Source organism: Centropristis striata, chromosome 19 (assembly GCF_030273125.1).
Source record: "Centropristis striata isolate RG_2023a ecotype Rhode Island chromosome 19, C.striata_1.0, whole genome shotgun sequence".
NCBI lineage: Eukaryota > Metazoa > Chordata > Actinopteri > Perciformes > Serranidae > Centropristis > Centropristis striata.
Window position 1 is genome coordinate 12,642,061 of NC_081535.1, and position 25,100 is coordinate 12,667,160.

Genomic DNA, 25,100 nt, shown 5'->3' on the forward strand with positions numbered 1-25,100 from the left:
AAGATATGTTCACCAAAATTGCAAACATATATTCAAATCAAGCATGATAGTGGCACTAAACTTTATGTGAAATTCAAGGAGTCAAAGGCGTTTAGTTGCACTGTTGAGAACATGAATCATCTGGAAGAAAATAATCCTGTTGAACAACAGGACAGGACATTTTCTTCTGTATTGTCTTGATGTGTTAAGAACATCTATATTAAATGAAATATCTGATCAAATCCAGAAGATAATCATGAAATAAAATGGTTGTTTACTTTTCCTGCTTATAAGTCAGCTACCTTTGTTTCAATAGCTTGGAAATGTCTGAATGGTTCATTTGGTTAGTATTACGATGCTTCTCCGGTTTCTGTTCTCTTATTTTAAACAACGTCATTTTGTTAGCCGATTTGGGCTATTATTGGGATTATTGGCATATTATTTATGCATAACACAATAAAAAGCAATCAATCAAATTAACAGCAAACAATAAAATACGGCATTTATATGTTGTGTTCTTTTCTCCCCATAGCTAACCTGCTATAAATTGTTAGAATTCTGTGAATATTTGGCGCAACTTCATGTCAAGTGAAGACACATAGTTTTGTCAGAACTTTAAGGTCCAAGCAGTTTGGGGCACAAGGGCTAAAAGGTGTCTAGAGCTTTAAAATAATTGCTTTGTTTAACAGGCAGGTGTGTGTTGCTGAGATGCAGCAGACTGTCATGGGATAGTTAGGTCAGCAGATCAGAGCTAGAGAGTGTGTCAGAGTGTGAGTGTGTCTCCTGCTTGGATCTGCTGATCTGCGAACCCATACACACACAATCAGCAGACTGAAGAAATGAAGCGGTGAAACCGTCTGGTGGTTTCAGACATCTTGAACAGAATAGTGAGACTATTCAGAGTGTAGGTTTCGAACAGTTCATACTCCCACTTTCACACATTCCTTAGAAGAAGAAGAAGAAGAAGACGTCCTGCTGGGTGACCTGATGCTCTGCCATTAAAACAGTCTTAGCTCTATATTTCTTGCACTTTCTGTTGTATATCACATTTTGAAATAAAATTCACTGCAGCCATTATATTAAATAAAATGTCATGCAGTATCTCTCACTGTGGAACCACAGGTCAGAGTGGGGAGCTCAATGTTCTCTTAAAAACGTATTTTTATAAGTATGCTTTCACAGGGTTTGTGGCTTGAATAGACTTTTAACTGTTAAATCAATTCTTAAAAACCCCAAAATAAAAAAACACACTCCTAACTTATATTTTATTGATTTTCTTTCAATGATTTTCTTTAGTTTTTTCTTTAGTTTTCCTTTACTTATTTTAACTTGTCTCACATCATGCTCCTTTGTTCAACATTGTATGACTTTTACACTTTTTAAAAAAATCGTTTTTATCGTTACTATTTGTATATCAAAGTGATTTCAGAAACACAAATCCCAATTCGCTACTTATAAAAAGTCTCCTTCACTTTGTCCAACTCACCTGAATGAGCTTTTTGCAGCACTCGATGTGATTGTTTTTGGCAGCCAGGTGTAATGGATTAAGACCTGAACATAAATCAAGAGGTTAGTTAAAATCTTCATAAGGCCAAAGATTTTTGTGACAAACTTATAATAGCCAGCCCTACATTATACTTATTATATACTTATACTTCTATTTACAGGAGTTATGTATTTATTGTTTGATCACATTCTATATACAACTCCAGCACATACCTGCAGCATCAGTGACTGACAGGTCAGCTCCATGGGCCAGGATGACAGATAGGCAGTCTGTCTGTCCACGTGCAGCTGCCACATGGAGGCTGTAAACAAACACAAAGCAAAGAACAAATAAGAAATGCACCAATTGTCATTAGCTACAAAATCCCAACAGCAGAGTTGTTTTTATGACAGTAATTTGAACTGTGTAAAACATAAATAAAAACAGAATTTCCCAAATTAAAGTTTATCAGTTTGAACATTAAAATATATCGTCTTTGTGCATTTTTCAATTGAAAATATGTCACAAACAATTAACAAATTAGCACATTTTGCTTTATTTATGTTTCCAAAGAAGTCCCACTTCTTTGGAATCGGGGTTGTACATATTTTCTAGTTTTCAGAGAAACATTAAAGTTCTTGTGACGTGGGAACTTCCTTGAAAACTGCTACTTTGCAAAATACTGCATCTGCCACTTTTAATTCTTACACTTTGTCTGTTTGTGCGCATGTGTTCAGGAGGGAATCAATACAACCTTTTTCTAGCTCAGCAAGCAGAATGAAAAAAGCACTACACATGCCCAGCATTCCCTTGGTGTGTGTGTGTGTGTGTGTTTGTAGGATAACACTCACACAGCCTTACACACTCACACTCGCACAACTATGCCCACATGCCTTTCAATCAGGTTTTATCACCATAGAGATACTGTAGACTCCTCCTTTGTGCGTCCTGAAAAGATTGGAGCATTGAGATCCCAAACCACCACATTCATCATGATTTACAAAGGCTGTGAGTATGCATCTGTATGTGTCTTTCTGTGTTCTAGCCTCACACAGAGAAAAGGTCAAGGATGTGAACCGCTGACGGAACAAAAAGCCTGTGTGTTTGTTTCAGCTTGTGAGAATCTGTTCGTTCGTTTCTCCTTGCATTTGTTCCTGTGTTTTGATGTTCCTGGCTCTGCATGAGCTGCTCAACACATTCAGGTCAGCGGGTGTTGTGTTTCAGAAAAAGAAAGGAGGTCAAATATTAACACTGAGCCTCTGTGTTATCAACAATCTCAACTGGTGAGCCGACGGGCTTCACCGCCTCTGCAGAAATGAACTGACTCGCAAAACACTGAATGTCAGGGAGACCGAATGAATGGTTGATAATGTCAACCTTTTAGGAGCTAAGGAAAACAGCAGTATTTTTAGACAGGCCATTCATTTTTAACATGGTGCTGTGGAGCATGAAAGCAGTTTCATAAGCCCTAGACTGGGGAATTTGAGCAGATGCTGCAGTACAATATTTACATATATGTAATCCAAAAGCTGAAGGGAAAGCAGAAACATCACCAAAACTGGATAATGTTTCCCTGAAATTGAATACACCCATTTGTATCACACAATTTCTTATCACACCTTTGTTATTAAAGCTTGAGCTCAGTCCAAGATAGCACCTGCATAGCTGCATTTGTTTTTACTTTTTAGATATTTCTAAACCAGGCTGCAAACCAGAGATTTGCACATTTTATTCTACTCAGGTTTTTGATTTGCAGCCTTTTTAGTGTGTCAGATCTGTACCTAAGTGCCTTTCTTTTTTATTGTAGCTCCTTTATCCTGACTGTTAGTGGATTAAGAATTTTAAGTCAAGGACAGCCCTATTGTCAATGCACTACTCTGCAGATGTCAATACTTTGACAGCTAAAACTGTACCACAGCCATTTTTCCTTCATTCTTTTGTAAACAAGAGGAAGAATACTTACGCTGATTTGCCTTCGCCGTCGAGCTTTACAGGGCTGGCGCCTTTCTTGGCAAGAAGTGATGCCACCTTCTCCACCTCGCCATGCTCCACTGCAGCAAGCAGTCGCTCATCGTTTTTGTTCCACTCATTGACCTAAAGGAAATAGTTTGTAAAAAAAAAGAAAGAAAGACAAAACCATCATCATCACAACATTTAGAGACTTAAGGGAGATTTCACACCTATAGACTGTTTGCTCTGGATTCGGTTTCCAAGCAAAGCAAATTGCATCACCACGAACTACCTGAGAATATTCCCTCTGCTTATTGGTCAGATGTGTCTGGGCTGGGAGCAAGAAAGCCATTTATTTCAAACTTGGGTCAGATTGAGGTCAGACCATCTTCTTACCAGAAAAGATACATACCGGAGCATGCCAGAGTTTGTTTGTAAGAGGACCAAAACAACCTGAACCAAATACATTTTGCGGTGTTAAAACCTGTCCAAGCAGCAATGGGGTGAACACTAAAGGGTTTAATTCAACCAAATGCCTTAAGATATCAGTTGTTTTAATTGTGATGCATGTATCCATGGTTTTAATTCTAAAAAAAAGTGTGTTTTTTTATCAGAATGAATACCGCCCCAACAATGATGTACATTATTAGACATCAACAGACAGATTAGCAAACCATACTGTGTAGCCAAAATGCCCTCAATGTGAGTAATGTTTCTCAGAGGGAGATATGGTTTTCTTGGCTCTGCTATGGCCGACACAATTTGTCTCCATATGCGAGAACACGAACACACACACAACACACACACACCACATCCAGGACATGCACACTGACACACACATACACAAACAAAATGGCCCCACATTTGTATCTCTGACAGGCTGTTTCAGATAGAGGTGTCAGCTATTGGAAAGCTTCAAGCATGATCTCACACAGAGACAGTCTTGGTACACTGCAGTCTGATGGCACAAAATACAGCACACTGAGCTCTAGGAGCTGTCCACAACGGCATTTACCTCTACCAAGAAAAACACAACTTTGATTATTTAAACACATTTGAGCAAAAAAGGATGATGGACTCACAAAGTATATGCAATCAAAATCAGGAATATAAAACTAGGAAAGAAGTAGTTGCTCATTTGAAGGACAATTTATTACTACATTTGAAAACAGATGAGAAAATATGTTCACAGAAATAGCTGTTAAAGGAGCATGTTATAAATGCATATATTTCCTAAGCAAGATAACAGAGTGAGGGGGAGAACTAAATCAGAGCACCCCAAACATATTGGCAGCACAAGTTCATTACTCAGCTCTCCCTCCAACCATCTGTGCATATTAGGACGCAGCACAGTATTAGATTTGACCTGATAGCCTACTGACCTACACGTGATAAGGGGGTGAACTCTCTGACTCCAGAAATACTTGTGGTGGCAAACTGTACCCTATTTTGGGAGGAGAAATAAGCCAACATAGCAATACATGGTGTAAATAGCCTCTGTGGCAAATACCCAAATGCAATCGCAGCAATACATTTTGCACAGCTGGTGGAAAATTGCTGGGCTATAAAAATCTCCTCTGTCACTAACAGCAAGGATGGCCAGTGAGCTCTGCAGCCTTCGCCACACAGCAATTAATGTGGACAAGTGAGGAAATTAAAAATACTACATTATTGGAGTTTTGTAAAAGTCAAAATAAAGTTTACTGATGGAGAGCAGAGAAATATTTTCGCTTTTCTGGCAAGGAGTTCTGGAAAAAATTGTTGTAAACCCATACACTCTTTGTGATCTAGGCTTCAAAGCACTACGGCGAGAGGTGAGATACTATTTAGGAGGCGTTGTAAGATGAGAAAGTTCTCTGACAGACTGAAAATAACAGATTGGATATAAAAGCACTCCGCTGAGCACTGACAGACATGTGAAAAAGATATATGAATCCACCAGGTGTCTTTCCATGTCTGTGATGAGCAGTGATGGGCCTACTGCACCAAGTATTTCCAAAAATATCCAAGACCAGTTTAGAGTTACTACAAAATAAAAGCAGTATCAGGGAGAACCTTACCTAAAACACGTGTACAATAACACCAAAGTCATCATAGAGAACATCTGTGTTTGCTCATGATTTGTCTATTTAATCGTTTTCTTAAAAAGGTATTTAGGATTTTTTGACCACTTGTCGTGCAATGGGGCAACGTGTTCAGTGAGTCTCAGTTTTGTTTGTACTGTGCACAAGCAGGCAACATGATACAAATTTATGATGACACTATTCCACTGATTGACAGTTGGTGCTGGAAAGTCTAAGCATAGCAATGCACTAAAAGTGTACTATTTTAAGTCAGATTTTGCTTCTAACTTTCTGTATTTCCAAAATGTTTAATGAGCATTGTTAGAGGATGCCTTAGACCTAAAACGTCTGGCTCTCTGTAATTGTTGCAAAAAAGAGGAGATTAGCTATTTCACAAAGCAAATATCTATATTTTAGCAAATGTAGCAAATGGTTACACTGTCATCTGTTAATTAAATCGAACTAAAGATAAATAAGGACATGGGTGGCTTACTACCACGGCTAAACTGTTTCTTTGGGGAAACCCTGTGGTGCTGACCAAAGCATTTACAAAGGTACTTTGTGGGAAAGTGAACCGAAAAGTGGAACAGAGAAGTCAGAGAACGTACATCTGTCTGTCGCTATGATTGATATGCAGTGAAACACGACACAGCAGGAGATAACTAAAGCTATAAAAGACATACAATACCCCATATGGTTTATGGTTAGGATTCCTTGTTTTCACAGAGGTCAGCTGGATTTGCCTCACAGTATACTGGTCTGAAAAGTCTCATGATATTAATAGAGACAGTCATGTTTGTTCAAGCAGCATGCAGAGCACTGAAACAATAAAATACTAAAAAGAATAAGCACACTACAAGCCCCCAAAAGAAGCTGATTAAAATATATAACTGAGGCATAACTGAAGAAAATTGTAGAAGTATGTAACTGTACGCTGTGTATTCGTTTCCAGAGCTTTACCAAAATCTTCAAAGAGATTGCAAAACAAACTTGGGAAGTGGTTTGTTTATATTATTCAACACGGTACCCAGTACTCTTCTTATCATGTTTTGTGGACATCAGGAAGGGTGGACCTTGCTGCTGTAATTTAGTGCCTTTATGATCCGGAAACAGCAGAAAAACAAACCCACTCCTATATATAGTCTATATATACTCTATATATGACAGATTGAAGAAGTAGGAGCAGTCCCATCTTGCAGATGGTGAGGTTTGACATATTGGACTTCATTCAGGCTGCTACAGTTGAATTTAAGCCCAACTTGTACCTAGGTATAGTGTGCACATGGATTATACTGATATTTGCATGAAAAGTCATCTTACAGAACTTATTAGAATCTTCTTATTTCCTATAGGTTTCCCTGAAAGTAAACTCTACATTTCTTGTATAAATGAAGCTGTGAGACTGACTGGCCAAACCTCCCGTATTTTCCCCAGTGCATGCTTCCAACCCATCCAATCAAACCAGACTACTTTTCTAGAAAATGTAATCCTGCATCCTCGCCTATTGTAGGCTGTGTTCGAATAACTGTATATGCTATTCTCAGGGAAGTTTTCTACACACAGGAATTATATCTTCTTCCACAATATTGGACATCTTGGTTTCCACTCAAGCAGCAAATATTTTACTCTTGGTATGAAAAGATTTTCAGAGTTGCATAACCAAGGAGCATGGTAAAAATAACAGAATGATATCGAAAAGACAAGTTACTGGTACAATGTTGAGGTGGAAGAGTATAAGTACAAAAGTAGACGAGAAGAGAGAAGATATAGGCTTTTATATGCACCGTGAAATGAAACTTCTAACAAAGTTTATCCTTAAGATGTATCCACCCAAGATTAACAGAGAAGAGAATGGGAAGAGTTGCCATGAAAGATGGTAAACCACACAAACCTGTCCAACCCAAGAGGGCAGTAAGAGAAGTAACCTGGCAATTAGTAAGTTAAAGTGTGGTTTTACGGAGACAGAAAAATAAAAAGATGGTATGAGCCAGAGCAACATTTTAAAACAAAGGTCCAGGAATCTGGGTACTGTATACTTGGCGGGGCGTTCTGCCATCATTAAAAACATTGTCAGTAACACCAGACAGCCAGTTCTCTGTATACTCGCTTCAGCAAAGATTTTTTCATGCTGGGGTTGGCTGTCAGTTGCTTTGAATCAAGAAACTGCAGGACATTTAGGGCAGAGAAAATGGTAGAAAGGCCCACCCTCATAGGCAAAAGTTTCACTCTAAAAGTATGCAACTCTACAGAACCTTTTACCTCAGCTGAACCTCCACTACGTCAACACTCCCCCTCTCTATCACACAGAAATATGTACTGTAATTTATTATTACCATGCCATTTATTGTACCCAATGGGGTTTACAGAGAAACCAGTCCTACAATAACTTCAATAGAGTTGAATAACTTTATACTTTACATTTTTCTCAGAAGTGCACCTCTCCACTGTTCATGGTTATTTTAACTTGTTTCATAATGAGGAGGACTTGCTCTTTATACACTGAAGCATCACACTGGTCAGACCATCATTGACCATTAGTAGCAATATGGAGCAATGGCTTCACTTCAACAAAGAGGACTGCAAGCTAGTAAACATGGATGTTAACACTGCACAAACAAATCTTTAAGTTGCGGTGCATTGAGAACTCTCGGCCACTGTACTTTAATCATTTATTTCATCATTGTTTCATCTTCTAACGGGCTCGTTGCAGCTCTACAATCCATACTGTAATTAAAATTGGGGTGAAAGATTTTTTGGTCAAAGTACAGGGTTTGTCCCTCTCATTTTGATTCTTGAACACTTCATTACTGAAAAACATCTTAATCTAAAAACTGACACATATGCTGTTGATATTTGCAGTGAATGCGGCTATTGTGGTCTCATTAACAAGAACTGCATGTGGGAGAAAAACTGGAATGGACTTTGAACCCCTACCAACACAAATACCCCCAACCAAACACTAATAGAAAAAATTACAGGGGAGACACTGAGTATCACATGATCCTGCCTAATGGCTGCTGTGATTTTAATAGGCTGAACAAAAAAATGAAGGGCCGTCACGACAGAGCAGCATGACACCGATAGCATTAGACTACAGGACATTGTAATGGACAGGTTTAAGTGGAGCGGAATGCACTGCTCCAGTTTCGGCCGCATACACAAATAGTGTCATCGCAGGGAAGCTGATGAAATAATCATGTGCTGGCAGAGTTGGTGCAAAATCAACACAAGCCTCGGCTCCAACAAAAAGTGATTAAACAAAGTGTATTTAAAAGTTTTCTTAAATGAAAAAGGCCCATAATACAAGAACAATTGTCTGTTGTGAAAGAGCAAAGACAGTACCATACTCTTGTGGATAGAAATATGTCTTCATGTCCTGACAACTTTTGTGGTTTTCTTGAACGCATATGAGCACTTTACAACAAGAGATTTAAAGTAGGCTGATATAAGGGTGACTATATCAGAAAGCTGGTAGAAAACTAAATAGGTGGTTTCCATGGGAAAAGGGCTTTTTTGTTATGGGAAACAGGTGTGGGGGAAATGTACGATAGTGTAAGGCTTTGAGAACCAGGTCTGAACTCAAGACTTGAAAATATATACCGAAAAAGGTTATAATCAGGAGATACCTTTGATTGATTTTGAATATCCTACCATCATTGCCCAAAAACACTAACACCAGGCAAGCCATGGCAACAGTCATCAAAACTACCACTAAACTCATTAGAGCTGAAACATAACACAGAAAATGATTTAGCAGTTCCTTTGTTAGTATGATTTTCAAGGAAAAAAGCCAAACACCGCCTAGTTCTAGTTCCTCAGTTGAGAGGATATGCTGCCTTTCTTTTTTATATGACTGTAAATTGAATATCTGTGGATTGTTGGCTAGACAAACAATTTGTCATATAAAAGAGAAAATAATTGGCAGATAAATCACTAAATCAGCAACATTAGCAATCATTTGGAACCCCCCGACCAATCTAAGTCCAATATTCACTCTTTCAGCTCTGTTTTTGGCCTCCACCAACTCCTGAGGGAAATATCTGTCTCTTAAGCTGCTAAATGCTCCACTATGTTTAGCAGAAAACAGCTACCTGCTGTGGCTGAAAACAAAACTGGGAGAGTGAAATGAGACTGAACTAAAACAATACATTGGCAGGTAACGTTGAGGTTAAAGTCACTTTGAAGCTCTGTAACGACAAGAGGAGCTAAAGATGCAAGTGACTTTTTTGTGGGTTCATCTCACATTGTCATATGAAAGTGTTAGTACAAAACACTGATTATAGCGACTTCCATGAAAACAATTATTAGTTGGAGCTCTTTCCCCCATGATGTAAAATCTTGGCTCAACACTGCACAGAACGTGGTAAATTCTGTACAAACGCCACACATTCATGAACTCTAAATGACTTCTTGCATTCCGCTTATATTGAATAGTGTTGGCCTACATTGGCTTGCACTGAACAGCATGGGTTTAGCCCACATTAGTTGGCTCCAGCAATAAAGTCATGGGTCACTAATCTTGTGCTTATAAACTAGTAATACCACTGCTGCTCTGTGCATACCGCCAGGAAGTGAAAAGGATCTCACTTCCTCTCTCGCTTTCAGTTCGGTTTCCCCGACTGCCTCCGTCCTCTCGCTCTGTCTGTCCGCCTGCGTCTCAGTCAGGCCCTCCCTCTCTTTCTGTTTCTTGCGCTGCGATAAGTGTGTTTACAGTGGGATCAGGGTGTGGACGGTAGTGTGTGTTCTGTCTCTGTCTTTAGCCTGACACTCATTAAGACACACAAAGAGTCGGCTGATAACACTAAGTGTTTCCTGTTTGTCCAGGCCTGAGGTTGGCTGCAAGGACAAGGGTAAGAGAACAAGGAGCAAGAAAGCTTGCGGCGAGTGAAAAGAGAAAGCAATTAATGAATTGGTAGAGACATGCTGAGAGACAAAAAGAAACAGAGAGACATTGGACTGATATAAATCTGAATTTTTACCATGTGTTTATGTTCTGTGTGATGCTCTGAACTTATATTTTAATGAGTAATTGTCCCTGTGCCCCCTTTCTCTTCCCACAGGTCTTAATTTCTCTCTATTTGTGAAGTTAAATTATGGACTCATAACTTCAAACATCCAGTCATTACTACAGATTTAGAATAAATTGCAAAGAAAACGGATGCCCATGAAGTGTGTGTGACTGTTTGTTAGCCTAATGGTTTTTGTATAAACATTCTGCACAGTGTTTTTTCTGTTCCTCTGAACTTCCTCAGTTCTCTAAAGGAAAACAAACTGAGATTGGGAAACAGTAATTCCTACATCACATTCTGTATGTTTGTAGAGTTCAGCTGCTAAGAGCAAGTGGAGTTTAATTGCAAAACGTTTACTTTAGAGAACCTTTAGCATTTCCTTCCAAAACCGACAAAATAACATGTTTGTTGATCTACGGATAAAAAGGTGTTTGCTCTTCTTTGATTTTCCAAGTGGTCCTGTTTGCCTACACTACATGGAGAATACAGGTCTGTCAATGCAGCTACGTTACCTCGTGATATAAAGTGGTAAAAGATTATAAAACTAATTTACTAAGTTAAGCCTTATATGTTCAGCAAAGAGCCCAGGGGCCTGATTCATAAACAAAGCATATACCTTTTCCCACACATAAACTGGTATTTATAAAATAAAGATGTGCAGTGAGAATGTCCGCTCCTTACAGTTTTCACTCCATGGTTTGTTAATCAACTGCATTTGTTCACTATGTGAAAAAGAAAACCAGGCAAATCCTTTCCCAGGAAATCTAAAGATTAAAAGAATTTGAGAGAGGCAAAATAAGGGACTACACATATTCACAGCAAATGTCACAGAAATCCAGGAATTAGTTTCCAGATGCCCTGTAATGTTATTTAAGGGAAATTTGACCTGACTGTGGCACTAACATCACTCGTAAAATTCTGGGGATGAAAAAAAAAAAAACCCCAACAGATTTTATGGTGATCTGAGCAACTGTCTGGACATATTGCTCTAGACTAAAGTATTAGACAGACAGAACAACCGATTAGGGCCTTTGTTGAGTGGGGGAAAAAAGAACATAAAATAGATGGAAAAAAAACATCAAATGACATCAGTAGAATTTTCTAGATAGTGAAAATAGAGACTGGCTCAGTAAAAGGCTTACGTATGGAGAGGAAATGGGCAAAGGAAATGGAAAGTGGCAAAGGAAAAAACAACCAAAGCAGTAAAAAATATTAGAATAAATATACAGATAAGCAGTATTAGTGTTTTTTTCTCTAAGGTACTCAGAGAGGTGACTGAACATGAACACACAACACCATCCATTGTTCAAGTTCACACACTAAACCAGATTTGTCTCTTGTGTAAATGAGAATTATGTTGTCTGTGGGATTACATGAAGAGATGAAAGATAAAGCTAAATAAATGCAGAAAGAAAACTAGGTTAGCTGGAGGAAAGACACATAAGCAACGTAGAATTAACTCCAGAGGGGAATAACATGCAGGTAAACAAGAAAATGCTTTGTCTGAAAGACTGGTTAAGAGACACAGGAGGCCAGTAAAGGCAGGAAGGAGAGAGGAGAGGATGGAAGAGTGAACAATGTACTGAACATAAAGGAAAAGAAACAGTGAAGCAAAGACAGAGATTGACACATCGACAATATCTCTGCCCTTTGATCAGTAGTTGCTGTTAACTTCAAAACCCCTTATCTGCAACAAAGCAGATGCTCAAATGTCCTCAAACAATACATCCTTTCTCTTGGGCCACAGCTGAAACCGCTTACTGCCCTGTGTAGTACAAACACACAGCACACATACACACACCCCGCAATAGTTTACTAGACTCTGAAACTCAAACCCAGAATAAGAGAGTTAGTAGACAGAACTGTTAAACAAAGACCAGATGGTTGTTCTCATGATGAAACTTTCTGCCATGTTCTTTCACAATACTGCACAATCTGGACCCCATGTTAAGATAATGAAATACATTTTTACATCGTGAGAACACTTTTCGATGAACTCCATCCTCACTAAATGTTGTTTACCCTCAAAACTGGTGAGCATTGGTAGAGTCCATATATGAACGGACAATGGTGTAAGTCAAACAGTATCCATCAATTAAGCATTACGCTCCTACAACAGATCCGGTAGTTGCAAAAAGCATAGTTAACTTATAATAGATGAGAAATAAAGTATATTTCAATATCAATAAGCAAACAAAATAAGATCAATAAAGGCATGGCAAAGACATAATGGGTGGGTCATGGGTGTTTGTAATGCCATTATTAACACTTATATAAGCTTATAAATACACAAAAATGTTAATAAGCATCTTGTAAGGACTTACAAGGGCCTTATTACTTGTTAATTAATTACAAGGACCTTAATATAAAGCGTTACCAAAGAATTTAGGAAATAATACAAAGAGACAGTAAGAGGAGAGAAACAATTTGCTAGCAACAGTAACGTTGATTAAACCATGTTTTTCTTGGTCCCTTTCTTTTTTCTAAATGCTTGAAAAGTGGGTGTTTAAATGCTATAATAGAATATTTTTTAACTCACAAATCATAAATCATCATTGAAGGCCCAACCATAAAACCCACAGTCGGCCACTGCTAAAAATGCAACTCAACCACCAACAATTTGGTCAAAGATTAGGGTGTGTTATGACAGTAGCAGCCAATGTAGCCTATAGAGCTTTTTCACTTGTAAAGAAGTACTGACCAAGATCCATATCTGATCTTTAATGTGCAAAATCAGTGGAGTTTCCCTTTAAAGACCCTTAAAACAGCCAAGTTGAATGGCAATACTATTACCAATCTAGGTATGCCAAGAGTGCTTATTTGCACCAATTTTGCCAACATCCAAGAGTGCCAAAGAGAATATCTCTGCCCAAGATACACTGATGAGAAATAATTTCCAAGGAATCAAGTAGCAGTTACCATAATCTTAGATCATAGGTCTGCCATTATGTTACTGGTTATAATTTGTGAGATGTGAATGTTTGCAAATAGCATTCAAAAAAAGGAAATGTTATGATTATACCTTATTTTAGTCCTTATTTAATTTATTTTTAGCTTTCCTTCGTTTGTGTTCATTAATACTGAGCATAAATGCTAAATGCAGTGTAGTGGAAGGAAGTACTACGAATGCCAAATAAGCACTGTGTTCGTGCTTACAGCATTTCCCAGAATAAGACTGTTCGGTGGTAAAACTGCATTTAAAATACCATTGTATTTATTGTCTAAATGTCTCTCTCTTTCTCTCTAAGCCTTTCCACTGAAGACTGGGCATTAACACTAAGACTGAACAGAAAGGAAAACAAAATTGTCATCATGTCATCTATCAGCCCCCCTTCCCCACTCTTCACTTCACTTCAGTGTTGGAGCTTAAAAACTCCCACTAGTCAACATTTCTCTTTGCCCTCTCTTAGAACCTCTTATTTTACTGCTTTTCTTGTGCTCCTCTCATAAACAACTTGTGTAGTTACAGGAATACTATGAGACCACCATGGCTTTAGGAATTTACTTGTGACAATATTGAGTATGTTTTGCTTAGTGCATTATGGTCTGCCTACTACATGCTCATGATCTTACTGCTGGAACTTTTTTTTATACTTTATGTTAGACCGCTCTTTTCAACTCTTGTTCTTTTCCAAAGCTAAAGGATTTATGCAGAAGTCTAGCATAGAACATTTATGGGTCCAAAAAGACCTCCAGTAAAAAATAGCCCTCGTGCAACACTTCCTCCTGACACAAATAGCCTTTCCTGCCCTATAAATAAACACTGCTGGATTTGGAAAGCAACCAGCCTCATTACGCTCGAGGGCTGCTCATAAAGTCAGTGGCGTAGGGTAAAAATATACTGTATCGCTCACTTCACTCAGGAAAGGTTAGTTATTTCACACAGACGTCAGTGTATAAAGAGTCGAAGTAGAGTCAAATTAAAAAAAAAATGTCTCACTGATTATGCTGTTTAGATCCAAGGGCAACATTTTGGGCAACAAATCTCATACAGGATACACTTCACTCACCTAAATCATTAGACTGAACGAAAAACACATCTCACAAACTTTTGAGGGCATAAACGGCTCTCGGAAGTACACTTTAAAATCAAGCAATGCAATGCCAAACATCTCTCATGAAGTAAAGTTCTCATAGTTTTTTTCAGGTGAACTGAGTCTAACCCTCCCTCCATCCATCTCAGAGCATGAATATTGTTCCAGTTGTTCGGTGCAGGCCAAACTAAACAACCCGTCTGAACCTGACCAGGGCAGGGAGCCAGACTGGCCTTCTCGCTCATATAGGGTTTCTCTTTTGCTCATTTTCTTCCCCACGGTTCCCAATCTCTACTCCTTTATCTGGTTCCTAATTATTCCTTCATCTTTGCCTCTTCTTTTGTTATTTTTTCCAACTCTTCCCTCTTTTCCACAATCTTTCAACTGAGCCCCCCTCGTCCACCTTATCTTTTTTTATCTCTACAGTGCCGACATCATTATTGGTGATAAGTTATGTCTCACACCATTACTTCATCTACATGCAATTCTGAACCATGTCAACAGACAGTCTAGTGAGTCATGCTTCACAGGATGTACGTCCAGTTTTCTTTTGAATTTTAAACTCATACTAATAAATACACCTTCACCAAGAAATACAAAAAGCAGCAGACAAACACCTTGCATCATGTCCTCCCACACCCACACCAGACAACAAACACACACCTACACATAAATGAGCATGCGAACACATGCACAGACACAAAAATCACACCCACCAGCTTTTATCATGCTCAGTGCTTCACATATTTGCTGACGAGCAGGTTTCCTGGCTGTATGTCTGTAGTTCATGTACACAGGCGATAAGGAATAAAGAGATCCCATGGGTAGTTCCTGCTTTAATAGGATCCATGTTTAAACAGGCTCTAAGCCATTTTCTTCAGCTTTCCTTGGATTAATTCAAACTAGTTCAACCGTGTATATTTTAGCATGCATTTAGAAGCTCTTGGGGTCAAATCAAGGGTAAAACTTTAGATAACGACCACAGTGGCTCATGCTATCAACAACTTACTAAGTCTGGCGAGCAATGCCAGTAGATTTGTCTTCTGCATGCTACAGTAAGCTAGTACAATCATTGAGACAGACTCTTCATTACGTGGCTATCCAGTTCCACAAAAGGTGACAAGAATAACATTTGGCTAGATTAAATATAATTTCTGCTCACGCCTTATGTCAAGATTGACATATTGTGACTGCTGTATTACTTTGGAATATGCCTGAGACATCAGTTTTATTTTCCATTTAAAAGAAATCAATAATAAGTTAGAAAACACCCTTCAATATTTTCTCAGAACTGTTTAAAAGTAAAGTTTGCTACTTGTTTATGTCTATGTTTTTAATTGAAAATCGATATTTGAAAAGTCGGTAAAAGTAAGGCAGTTTTAGTTTCTGTTAAGTCAATCCACAAATTGATAAACTAACTAATTGTTTAAGCTGTATTTATGTTCCTGCCATGGGTCAGGGGAACCCTAAGTAGTTATGATTGCACTGCTGTTTTATCTGCTATGAGAGTGTGTGTGTTTTTGGTTCAGTTTATTTATTTGTTTGTTGGTTGATTGGTTGTTTGGTTGGTTTGTCAGCAGTATTATGGAAAAACTACTGGCTTGATTTTCATGAAACTTGCTGATAGGGTGTAGCATGGGTCAAGAAAGAGTCCATTACATTTCGGAGCAGATCCCAATCATGGAGCTGATTCACAAATTATTATTCATTTACATATATTATTTGTTTACATTGAAAAGGCATGTCATTGGCAGAGGTCTGTACTCCGCGAATGCCCTTCTTGATTCATCATTTGGTTGTCAGAAAAATGTTTAAAATGGCTATCCTAGTTTTCAAATCCCATCCTCAATGTTTATGGTTTTCTCCAGTCAGCAGTCCAAAACCAGAAAAATCCTCATACTGGAGAGAGTTTTGACCTGCCAAAAAACGATCAATACACAATGCAAAACAGTTGCCACCTAATTGATAAAATGACTAATTGTTTCAACTCTAAGCCTTAAGCTGCAACATAGCATGTGTGCGATTGGCTGGTGGGTTGCTCATCCTCCTGACAATCGTGATTAAATTCAACTGATAAGTCTTGTGAACCCATAGCAGCCTACATTTTCTTTCTGTACAATTGCAGCATATGTATTCTATTTCACATCAATGTTGACACTTTCTGTTGATAGAATCTTAATACACTGTGTATCTAGAGATAAAATACAACAGTAAGTGTGAACAGGGCCATAGTTATCCCCTGGACTGCTTCACTATCTCTACATACACAGTATGCACAGACACACACCCTTCCTCCACCTCCTCTCACAGATTAATGCTGGGCTGTCCCTGAGGTTTTACTGCCACTACCAGCACTAATACTCTTTCTCTACACCCAGCCATTCCATGCCAAACCACGTCAGACTGGGCCAAGTCAAACAGAGCCAAGTGGCTGTGCTTCAGTTAAAAAGAAACCTTCTATAAATGAGGGGCTTCTGCATTATTGTGTTACTTTATAATGATTCTTATTTTGTGACTGCAGTTGGTTTCATGGAAAAAGTAAGGAGTTTTTTTTTCTTGATTTACTAAGAAGAAGGGGAAATATTATGGTATAATGTTTACAACCACAGTGCACAAATTTTTTTAGAAATGGTTTCAGATGATCAGCATGTGATTTTCTTTGCAGTGCTGCTCCACTTAACACAGTAGGAACATTTCATAACTCCTGATACAAAGGACTCCATTCCTGCAGTATTTACATTGATAAATTCAGATACTGTGTGTTTAATACACGCCGAAAATGACAGCAAACAGTAAATGTAGAGTTTAGTCTCTGCTGTCGGGTTGCTCGGATGAATTGAAGCCACGAAACAGCTGTGTGGAGTAAGAGGAGACAACATAATCCACACATCAATTAGACAGAGAGACTGGATGATAAAGGAGGGTGTGTGTGTGTGTGTGTGTGTGTGTGTGTGTGTGTATGTGTGTGTGTGTGTGTGTGTGTGTATGTCTGCGCATACCGTATGCTGTGGATACCAGTCTATGCATGTGAATGTGAAAGTGTGTGTGTATGAAAGCCTTGAGTAATCCTGCTTAGTCTATCAGCTGGGGGAGCAGGTCTAAGTAGTGGGACAGTATGAAGGGCTGGGTGGGGGTTTCATTCTAGAACCACTGTCAACAATAGAATACACGCATAATAACTAACACAGAGCGTGTGTGTGTGTGTGTGTGTGTGTGTGTGTGTGTGTGTGTGTACAACAGCACAGCCAGTAAGCAATGTGCTTGGGGGATGGTAGTAAGGGTCTGTGAGTAAGATAATAGTGTAAGCAAATTAAGTAATTTAGAGCAGCTCTGCTCAAACAGCAGGGACGGAGTCGTTAATGTGGTCTCAAAGGGTCGACGCACACCACAAGATTTAATTAAGATTCCTCAGACTAATTACACATGACTGTTTTTTTCTACAATTAAAGTTGTTTCAAGGTAAACTATTAGGTATATTATTATGTACTGAATTTTTGTCACATGACTTTTGGTCTCAGTGGAGTCAATCGTGGCTTCCAAATTGCGCTGAGGAGTGTAGAATTTAATATTTTTTACAGGATGTGATTAGTGCAGCCTGTTTATTTTTGGCTAAAAAGAGATTTTTTTTAATAAAATTTCATGATTTTAAGCTTTGACCTGATTGCTTTTCCTGACAGAGGCATTCATCATCCATTCAATGACTGTTAGAAAGTTGACAATCGGACAATAATGTCTGTTTTTACAGTTTCTGGTATTTGATAAATATGCCTTCAAAACTGCCAGCAGGTTTTGGTGTTCAGAGGGTTAAAAATCAAACTGATAAAGCCTAGTTTAAACACAACAAAGAGAACTATTCTTATTGACATTATTGGTGCAGGTCACAGTAAAATCATCTGACAGCTGATTCTTCAAACTTGGCTGAAGCAAAATGCCTGTAAGTCTCTCTGTGGCGGATCGCCAGCCATATTCCCAGAAACCAGATTACAGCGTCTGCTCGTCTTAAACACTGCTCACCCACACATACAAACACGCAGAACCTCTTTCATTAAACCAACAGTATGGCTGAATAGCTTAGCCCAAATTATCCACAAACAAATTCCAAAATATCAATGATATACTCTAAAGACATTCAACCAGACAGAGACAAACAGAAACAACACTCAAAGACAGATGCAAAGTCTAGCAGACAGACAAGCAAACAATTCAGAACACATACATACATGGACACACACACTTAAAAGAATTCCTCTGGTTCACTTTGACCTTGCATAACTACACACCTGCTGATAGAGAAACACTGGTGTTACTCCCTTTTCAGTCGTGGCATGCACAGAATTTTGATGGACAAATTTAATGTGGAAAAACTCAGAACACAACACAGCCATGATGATCCCATTTTTTTTCAAATACTGTTATAACCACTGCTGCATAATCTGTCAAAAAATCAGATATTCAGTTCTCAGTTGTTGTTTTTTTATGTAGCAATAAAACTATTTAATATCAAGATTGGAAATGCATGAACACCTTAAGCGTAGGCTGCATTTTCACACAACTTAGCCTCACAGGGCACTCACAGGGAAGCATCTGAGAAAGCTGATCTACTTAACCCGGTGACACATTCTCCCGAGTCTGTCTGTCTGTCTGTCTGTCTGTCTGTCTGTCTGTCTGTCTGTCTGTCTGTCTGTCTGTCTGTCTGTCTGTCTGTCTGTCTGTCTGTCTGTCTGTCTGTCTGTCTGTCTGTCTGTCTGTCTGTCTGTCTGTCTGTCTGTCTGTCTGTGCTGTTTTAAGCTAGTTTGCATGGTATTTATGCAGCCAAACATGGTTTCTTAGAACAATCAAATATACTGGAAGGTCAAAAACAATCACATCCCAGGAACATCAGTATTTTAAGAAAAGTTGTTTTTTTGTCGTATTTAAAAGAGGAGATAGTAAAACATGGAGAATGTGCTAGAGAGTAATACATGTTAGGAAGTGGTAGATCATTCAAGCACTGGTGTAAGTGCCAGTTGATGGCATGTTCTGGCCAACAATGAAGACTTCCTTACAGCCCAGTGCTTCAATCAAGTAAAAGAAAAATGACTTAAATCTGCACAGTGCAATGGCAAATGGGTACATGTGTCGGGTGCAATTATTTTCTCTAATAGTCAAAGAGTACCAAACTGAGAATCTTCACACAACCCGACCTTCTTTTTGTTCCTATCAGTAATATTCAATTTTGGTTTTGAGTCTGACACAATCTGGTACAGCAGCCTAATCAATAATACAGCACCTAATCCATAGTCAGTGTATTACCTACATTAGACGGCTGTAGTTCAGATTCAATAAAGTCACAAACAACAACAAACTGATAGGAGGCAGTCATAGACCAGCAATACCTGCGTTCTGTGAGGTAAAATTCTGTTTTTATAAATGGAGTCTGCGACTTTGACATGAGCGAGTACAGAGACGAGAGAGAATAAATAAAGGCTCCAGTCCCCACTGCATGGTGAAAATATTATATATTGCTATATTTAGAAAATGTTCTTAATATAGCTAACACTAATAATAATAGTAATATTAATTATTTTTAGGTCTGCCTTTTTTTATTTGACCAAAATACATGTAGCTGCTGCTGCCCCAGTCCACAGTTGTACATGACTCTGCTTCTGTGCCGATACTTCTGGCAGCTTCTCCAAAGTGGGGACGCACCAACCACCATCTGACGTAGGTAATACACTGACTAAGGATAAGTACCCCATACAACCCAACTTCAATACATCCAAACTATTCCAGTAAGGCCCATACATGATGAAAAGTTTGAAGTGTGTTTATCAGACGTTGAGTCATTTATTAGGTCATCAGTCATGTATACATGTATTGTATACATATTCTTTACTGCATCTCTCTCTTGGTAACAATCATCCAACTGTATATACTGGTTTGAATATTCAAACCCCAAGATATAATTTATGGTTGTAAATCTGCATCAAATCAAATGTTCAGGATGCCTGCGGTTCAGCATTCAACTTCATGTGTACAATGTACACAATTGAGGTTTTATTATCAAGCCCCATCATCAACATTTAGTCTTTATACTGTCTGTATCATGTTGCACAGTGATGTCACATATTATTCTGTATTCCAGTCCAGTTTTTACCATTTCTACCTTATCTAGGCCTCATGGTGTGGGTGTCTGACTAAAGTTTTGGCTGCTTGATGCATTCAGTTCACCGGGCTGAAGGTAGATCCCCAAAGTGAAGCACTTAGAATATATTCGACACTAAAGCACAGATTCCATTACACATTTTCTGGAAAAGTTTTTACTTCATAGTAAAGCTATTTACGAACGCATTAAGTTTCTGTTATTTTGTCAAAAAGTGAAGGGCTGGTGTTGGGTTGGGGGGGGGGGGACATTCCTAAGAAATCTGTCACTGACACACACGGCCTAAAATAGAACTGGTGAGATATTTTCTTTCTATTACGGTTGTTCAGGGTTTCTATAAAAAGCAATGGAATGGCTATTGGCTCAGAGGATAAACATGCTGGGTTGCGAAACATTTTGTTCATATTTTAATCATGATCATTAATTTTAATCACCAAGTGTGCACTACAATACTGGGACTGTTTTACCCAGGGTCCCTCTGCATAAAAAATGTATGCGTTACTGAAATTTACTTGTTTTTAAGTATATTTATGGATCATTCTTTTCACTAAAGAAATTTATTTTTGTCCTTCAATTCACTAAATTATTTGAGAGCAAAGTCTAAACTTGGGATATAGTTGGTTAGATATGCTTTTCCAGAATGCAGCGGAACAGAAATAGGTAGAAAGGGGTATACACTGAGGGTGCAATATTGACTTGGATGATGATCAGGGACAGTGCTTCTGCATACAGATCATTATTAAAAATGAACAGAAAAACAACAATACCTCATACCATTATTATGTGTGTTGCTTGAGTACAAGAGAAATAGTGCATCAATCAAAACAGCCCACAGTTCTGGAAGTTTGGATATGAGTAATACAGCACTACTGGTTTACTTTGCCAAACTGAATCAGTTCATGCACAGATATGAAAACAGATATTTATTACCATTAAAAGACAAACTGAAGAATAATCAGATATCACAGCGATCAAATTGTGACAATGTGTGTGGGTGTGAGGTCTGCAAAGGCATGCATGACTGCAAATGGCTTCAGTCGTGTTTCTAAGCAACATTCACATCCACTGCTCTTCCCTTTCTTCTCTCATGCCGCCTACGACTGCCTATTTCAGTGAGGACTGGCAATCCGCTTCGAAAGCATCTATCTCAGACAGTTTACAACTCTTACTGTAACCATACAGATTGGACTGCAAAACACCCAATAAAGGTGAGACAGCTACCGTTCAGTTTACGCACTAAAGAGGAGCGACTGTGACCTTGCTGCCCAATGCAGGACTCAACATTTTCTAGAACAATGGACACTATTGTACTCCCCCACATAGCTGAATGAATTTGCAATAATTTACTAATATTAGGCTGTTAAAACCACAGGCTGGTAAAGACTAAATCAGACTAAATCATATGGCATATCTTTTGTGTCTGCGTTCCTTAATAGAGACTTTTAACTGTACATTTGAATGTTATTCCAGATGATCTACAGGTGGGTCTCTGGTTAGGTTGTCAAAAGTATCCATACTTCAATACTTTTGCAATACCATGCGTTTAAAATAACACAATTTTGGTTAATTGCAAGTATAATAGCATCAAAAGTACAGGTATTAAGTATTTTATACTATTGTATTGAAGTTTAAAACTCTGGTATCCTAACACCCCTAGTCTCTGATAACTTGCTCTCTTCACATCCATGCAACAGTTATTACTTGCAGTATGTAAGTCTGTGGCTATAATTGAGTAAAAGCAGGGATGTACTCCACCTAATTCTTCCTGTGGGACAGTCTCTCTCACAACAGAGCATGTCATTTACCCAGAGCTCACCATCCTGCCCTGCCACACACTCTTAATCTCATGGAAACTGTCTATATAAACCGAGTATCTCATTTAGTAGACATTCTTTTCTCCATTCGCCAACTTCTCTAGTTCTGACACTCCCTTCCATCCCCTAAAACTTATCCCATTCATTCAGCAACCCTCCAGCTTTTTCCTGTCTGGCGTTTGGCTCCATGTCATTATGGTCACCGTGACAACAGATGAGTCAGACGCTGTGGAGACGCCTCACTTCCTGTGAGTGTAGAGTATCTCAGTCTGTGACCGAATGAATGACTGAACCAACGCGGAGCAATTACTCCCTCAAGACTGATTCATAGTCAGCAGGATTCCTGGAGCGGTGCAGACTCACAGTGTCTCAGGATATTTGTGGAATTAATCAAAAAGTTTGCATCACATTTACAGTCACCAGCCAAAGTGGCTCAACATGTCTGTGTTATATCGCTAACGCCATAAATCATGGTTTCTCAAACTCATGAACCCATTTTTAGCTCCTAAAATTCTCATGACACCCACAATTACAGCTGACAAGTTGTCATGTGAAATAGAGCATGGCATACTTTTTCTGTTTACACGATCATGGAGGAAGTTCAAAATGGATTGCACATACAGTGTGATTAAAATCTATTTATTTTATTTTTCCAGACTATTTATTTTTTCCTAAATAGCAAAACATAAACAAACCATGGGGTGCTGCTGACCCAAAGGTTGAGAAAATCAGCCATAAATCATCTGCAACTGCTCAAGGCATGCATACACAGACACTGACTCAGCCAAGCAGACATACACATGTGCACACATGGTGGCATGTACACACTTTTTAAACGGCCATGAACACATGTTACAGTACTTACATCAGTTTTTCTGAACTTCGCTTTAAGGCTCTTCATGTTCAGTCCGGTCCATGCAGTCACTCACTCAATCACTCAGTCAAGGCTGGGGAGAAAAAAAGACACAGATGTTTAAACTCAACTTCATTGTCGTTTGCCTCCATTTCAAATGTGATTTAGTGTTGCTGAAATACCCGATTTATCAGGTAAAGTTACAGTCAGTATGAGGTCTAAATGCGCAGTGCAGCAGGAGGGATTTACAGTAGCAAAAAAAATTATAACCTTATAACAGCTAAAATATCCTGTTTATTAAGACTTTATCAACACATATGTCACAAGACTGACTGAAAACGTGTTTTAACCTGAAAAGTTTTCACAATGAGTTGGATCACAGCACTATATCCTGGTGTTGTAACAATTCTAAAGCACTTATAAACATTCCTCTCTCTTCCTCTCCAATCAATGGGTAGTTTTGGGAATGGACGTACCACATGCAATTCTAATTCAAACCTGTTGCTGGAAATGGTATCCGGCTTTGTATTGTTTCCTATAAGGATGTTTTAAATCACCACAGACTCCTTGGGGAGGTCTACTGACTAAATTTTTTGCACCTAAACTGCCTCGAACCATTTCCAATTTTTCATGCCTGAAATGACCTTGTGAGTCATTTTCTCACAAATATCATTGTGAGCATTCCAGTCAAAGAAAGTCTATTGAATTACTGTGCTCTGGGTCTGCTTGTATTTCAACCAGCACCATGGTAGGAGTTATAGCCTCTGTGCAATGAAAACTTACAGTTAAGTCCTGATGGAATACTATTTAAAATGTAAAAAGGTTTTGTTGACACACAGCACAAGTTAGAAAGAGTTAAATAAATAAATAAATAAAAAGAGTCTTTACGTGGGCAGATAGTGGTGTGTTAGATGGGTTTTACTGTAGGTGGGCGCATCAAGGACATCAATGTCTGGGCTCCTCTGACAGCATTAAAGCCCAGATTCACATACATTTGCCTACCACATTCAAATCTCAGATTTCTGTGAAATATCAGCAGCACGTCAATTGAAGATGGGATAAATAAAAACAACAATTTAGAAGTGGTCGTGGGTTGTGAACACCTCAAAAGCTATAGGTAACAAACAAATCTGTTGTCTCGTTGTTGGACAACAAACTTAACAACTGAATCCATTATCAAACTTTCTATTGGAGCACGAATTAAGTCAACTGCTACCAGCAAACATTTTAGACACAGAGTTTATAAAGATAGTACCTGCAGACATTAGCATACAACCCCTAACACAATACATGCACAAACAAGGATAAGGCTGCAACTCGTTAGCATAAAAAGTATCAAATGCGCGCGACGTGCATCATTGTACACAAACAATCAAATTGGGCGCTTCGAAACATGAGCTGTACGCGTTAACCTCAACACTTACACGTACTGTTTGTAAAACGACTAGCCATCATTTCGACCCACATACATGATATGAAATCAATGGACACGCTTACCCAGTTGTGTGCTGAAGTCACCGGAGGGCTGGACTCATAAAAGAAGCAGACACACAACCGCTTTTTGTGCCAAAAACAGATTAGCTACCGAGCCGGTGTGAGAACAGCGAGCCGTGGTTGAGCTAAACCGAGCAGGAGGATGCATAAAGGGGGAGAAAACAGTGCGTCCCGACACACTGGCCCGACTCGGCCCGCATACATTAAAAGTTGTTCACGGACTCCTGCTTGTCTCCCTCTCCTCGCTCGGGACTCAACTCAACCCGGTTTAGGAAA

The 25,100-nt window shown here is 38.8% G+C and overlaps 1 protein-coding gene across 2 annotated transcripts in view; it reads right to left on the reverse strand.

Annotated features, from left to right (window-relative positions):
- The window catches only part of rai14 (retinoic acid induced 14), a 40,014-nt gene extending 14,914 nt beyond the window's left edge, over positions 1 to 25,100 (reverse strand). For both annotated transcript variants that reach the window (XM_059358168.1, XM_059358167.1), the window contains exons 1-5: positions 24,828 to 25,100; positions 23,343 to 23,424; positions 3,429 to 3,559; positions 1,699 to 1,787; positions 1,466 to 1,530 (exon numbers count right to left, since the gene is read on the reverse strand). In XM_059358168.1, coding sequence (XP_059214151.1) covers positions 1,466 to 1,530; positions 1,699 to 1,787; positions 3,429 to 3,559; positions 23,343 to 23,378 — 321 coding nt within the window. In that variant the 5' untranslated portion in view covers positions 23,379 to 23,424; positions 24,828 to 25,100. The remainder of the gene's footprint in view (positions 1 to 1,465; positions 1,531 to 1,698; positions 1,788 to 3,428; positions 3,560 to 23,342; positions 23,425 to 24,827) is intronic.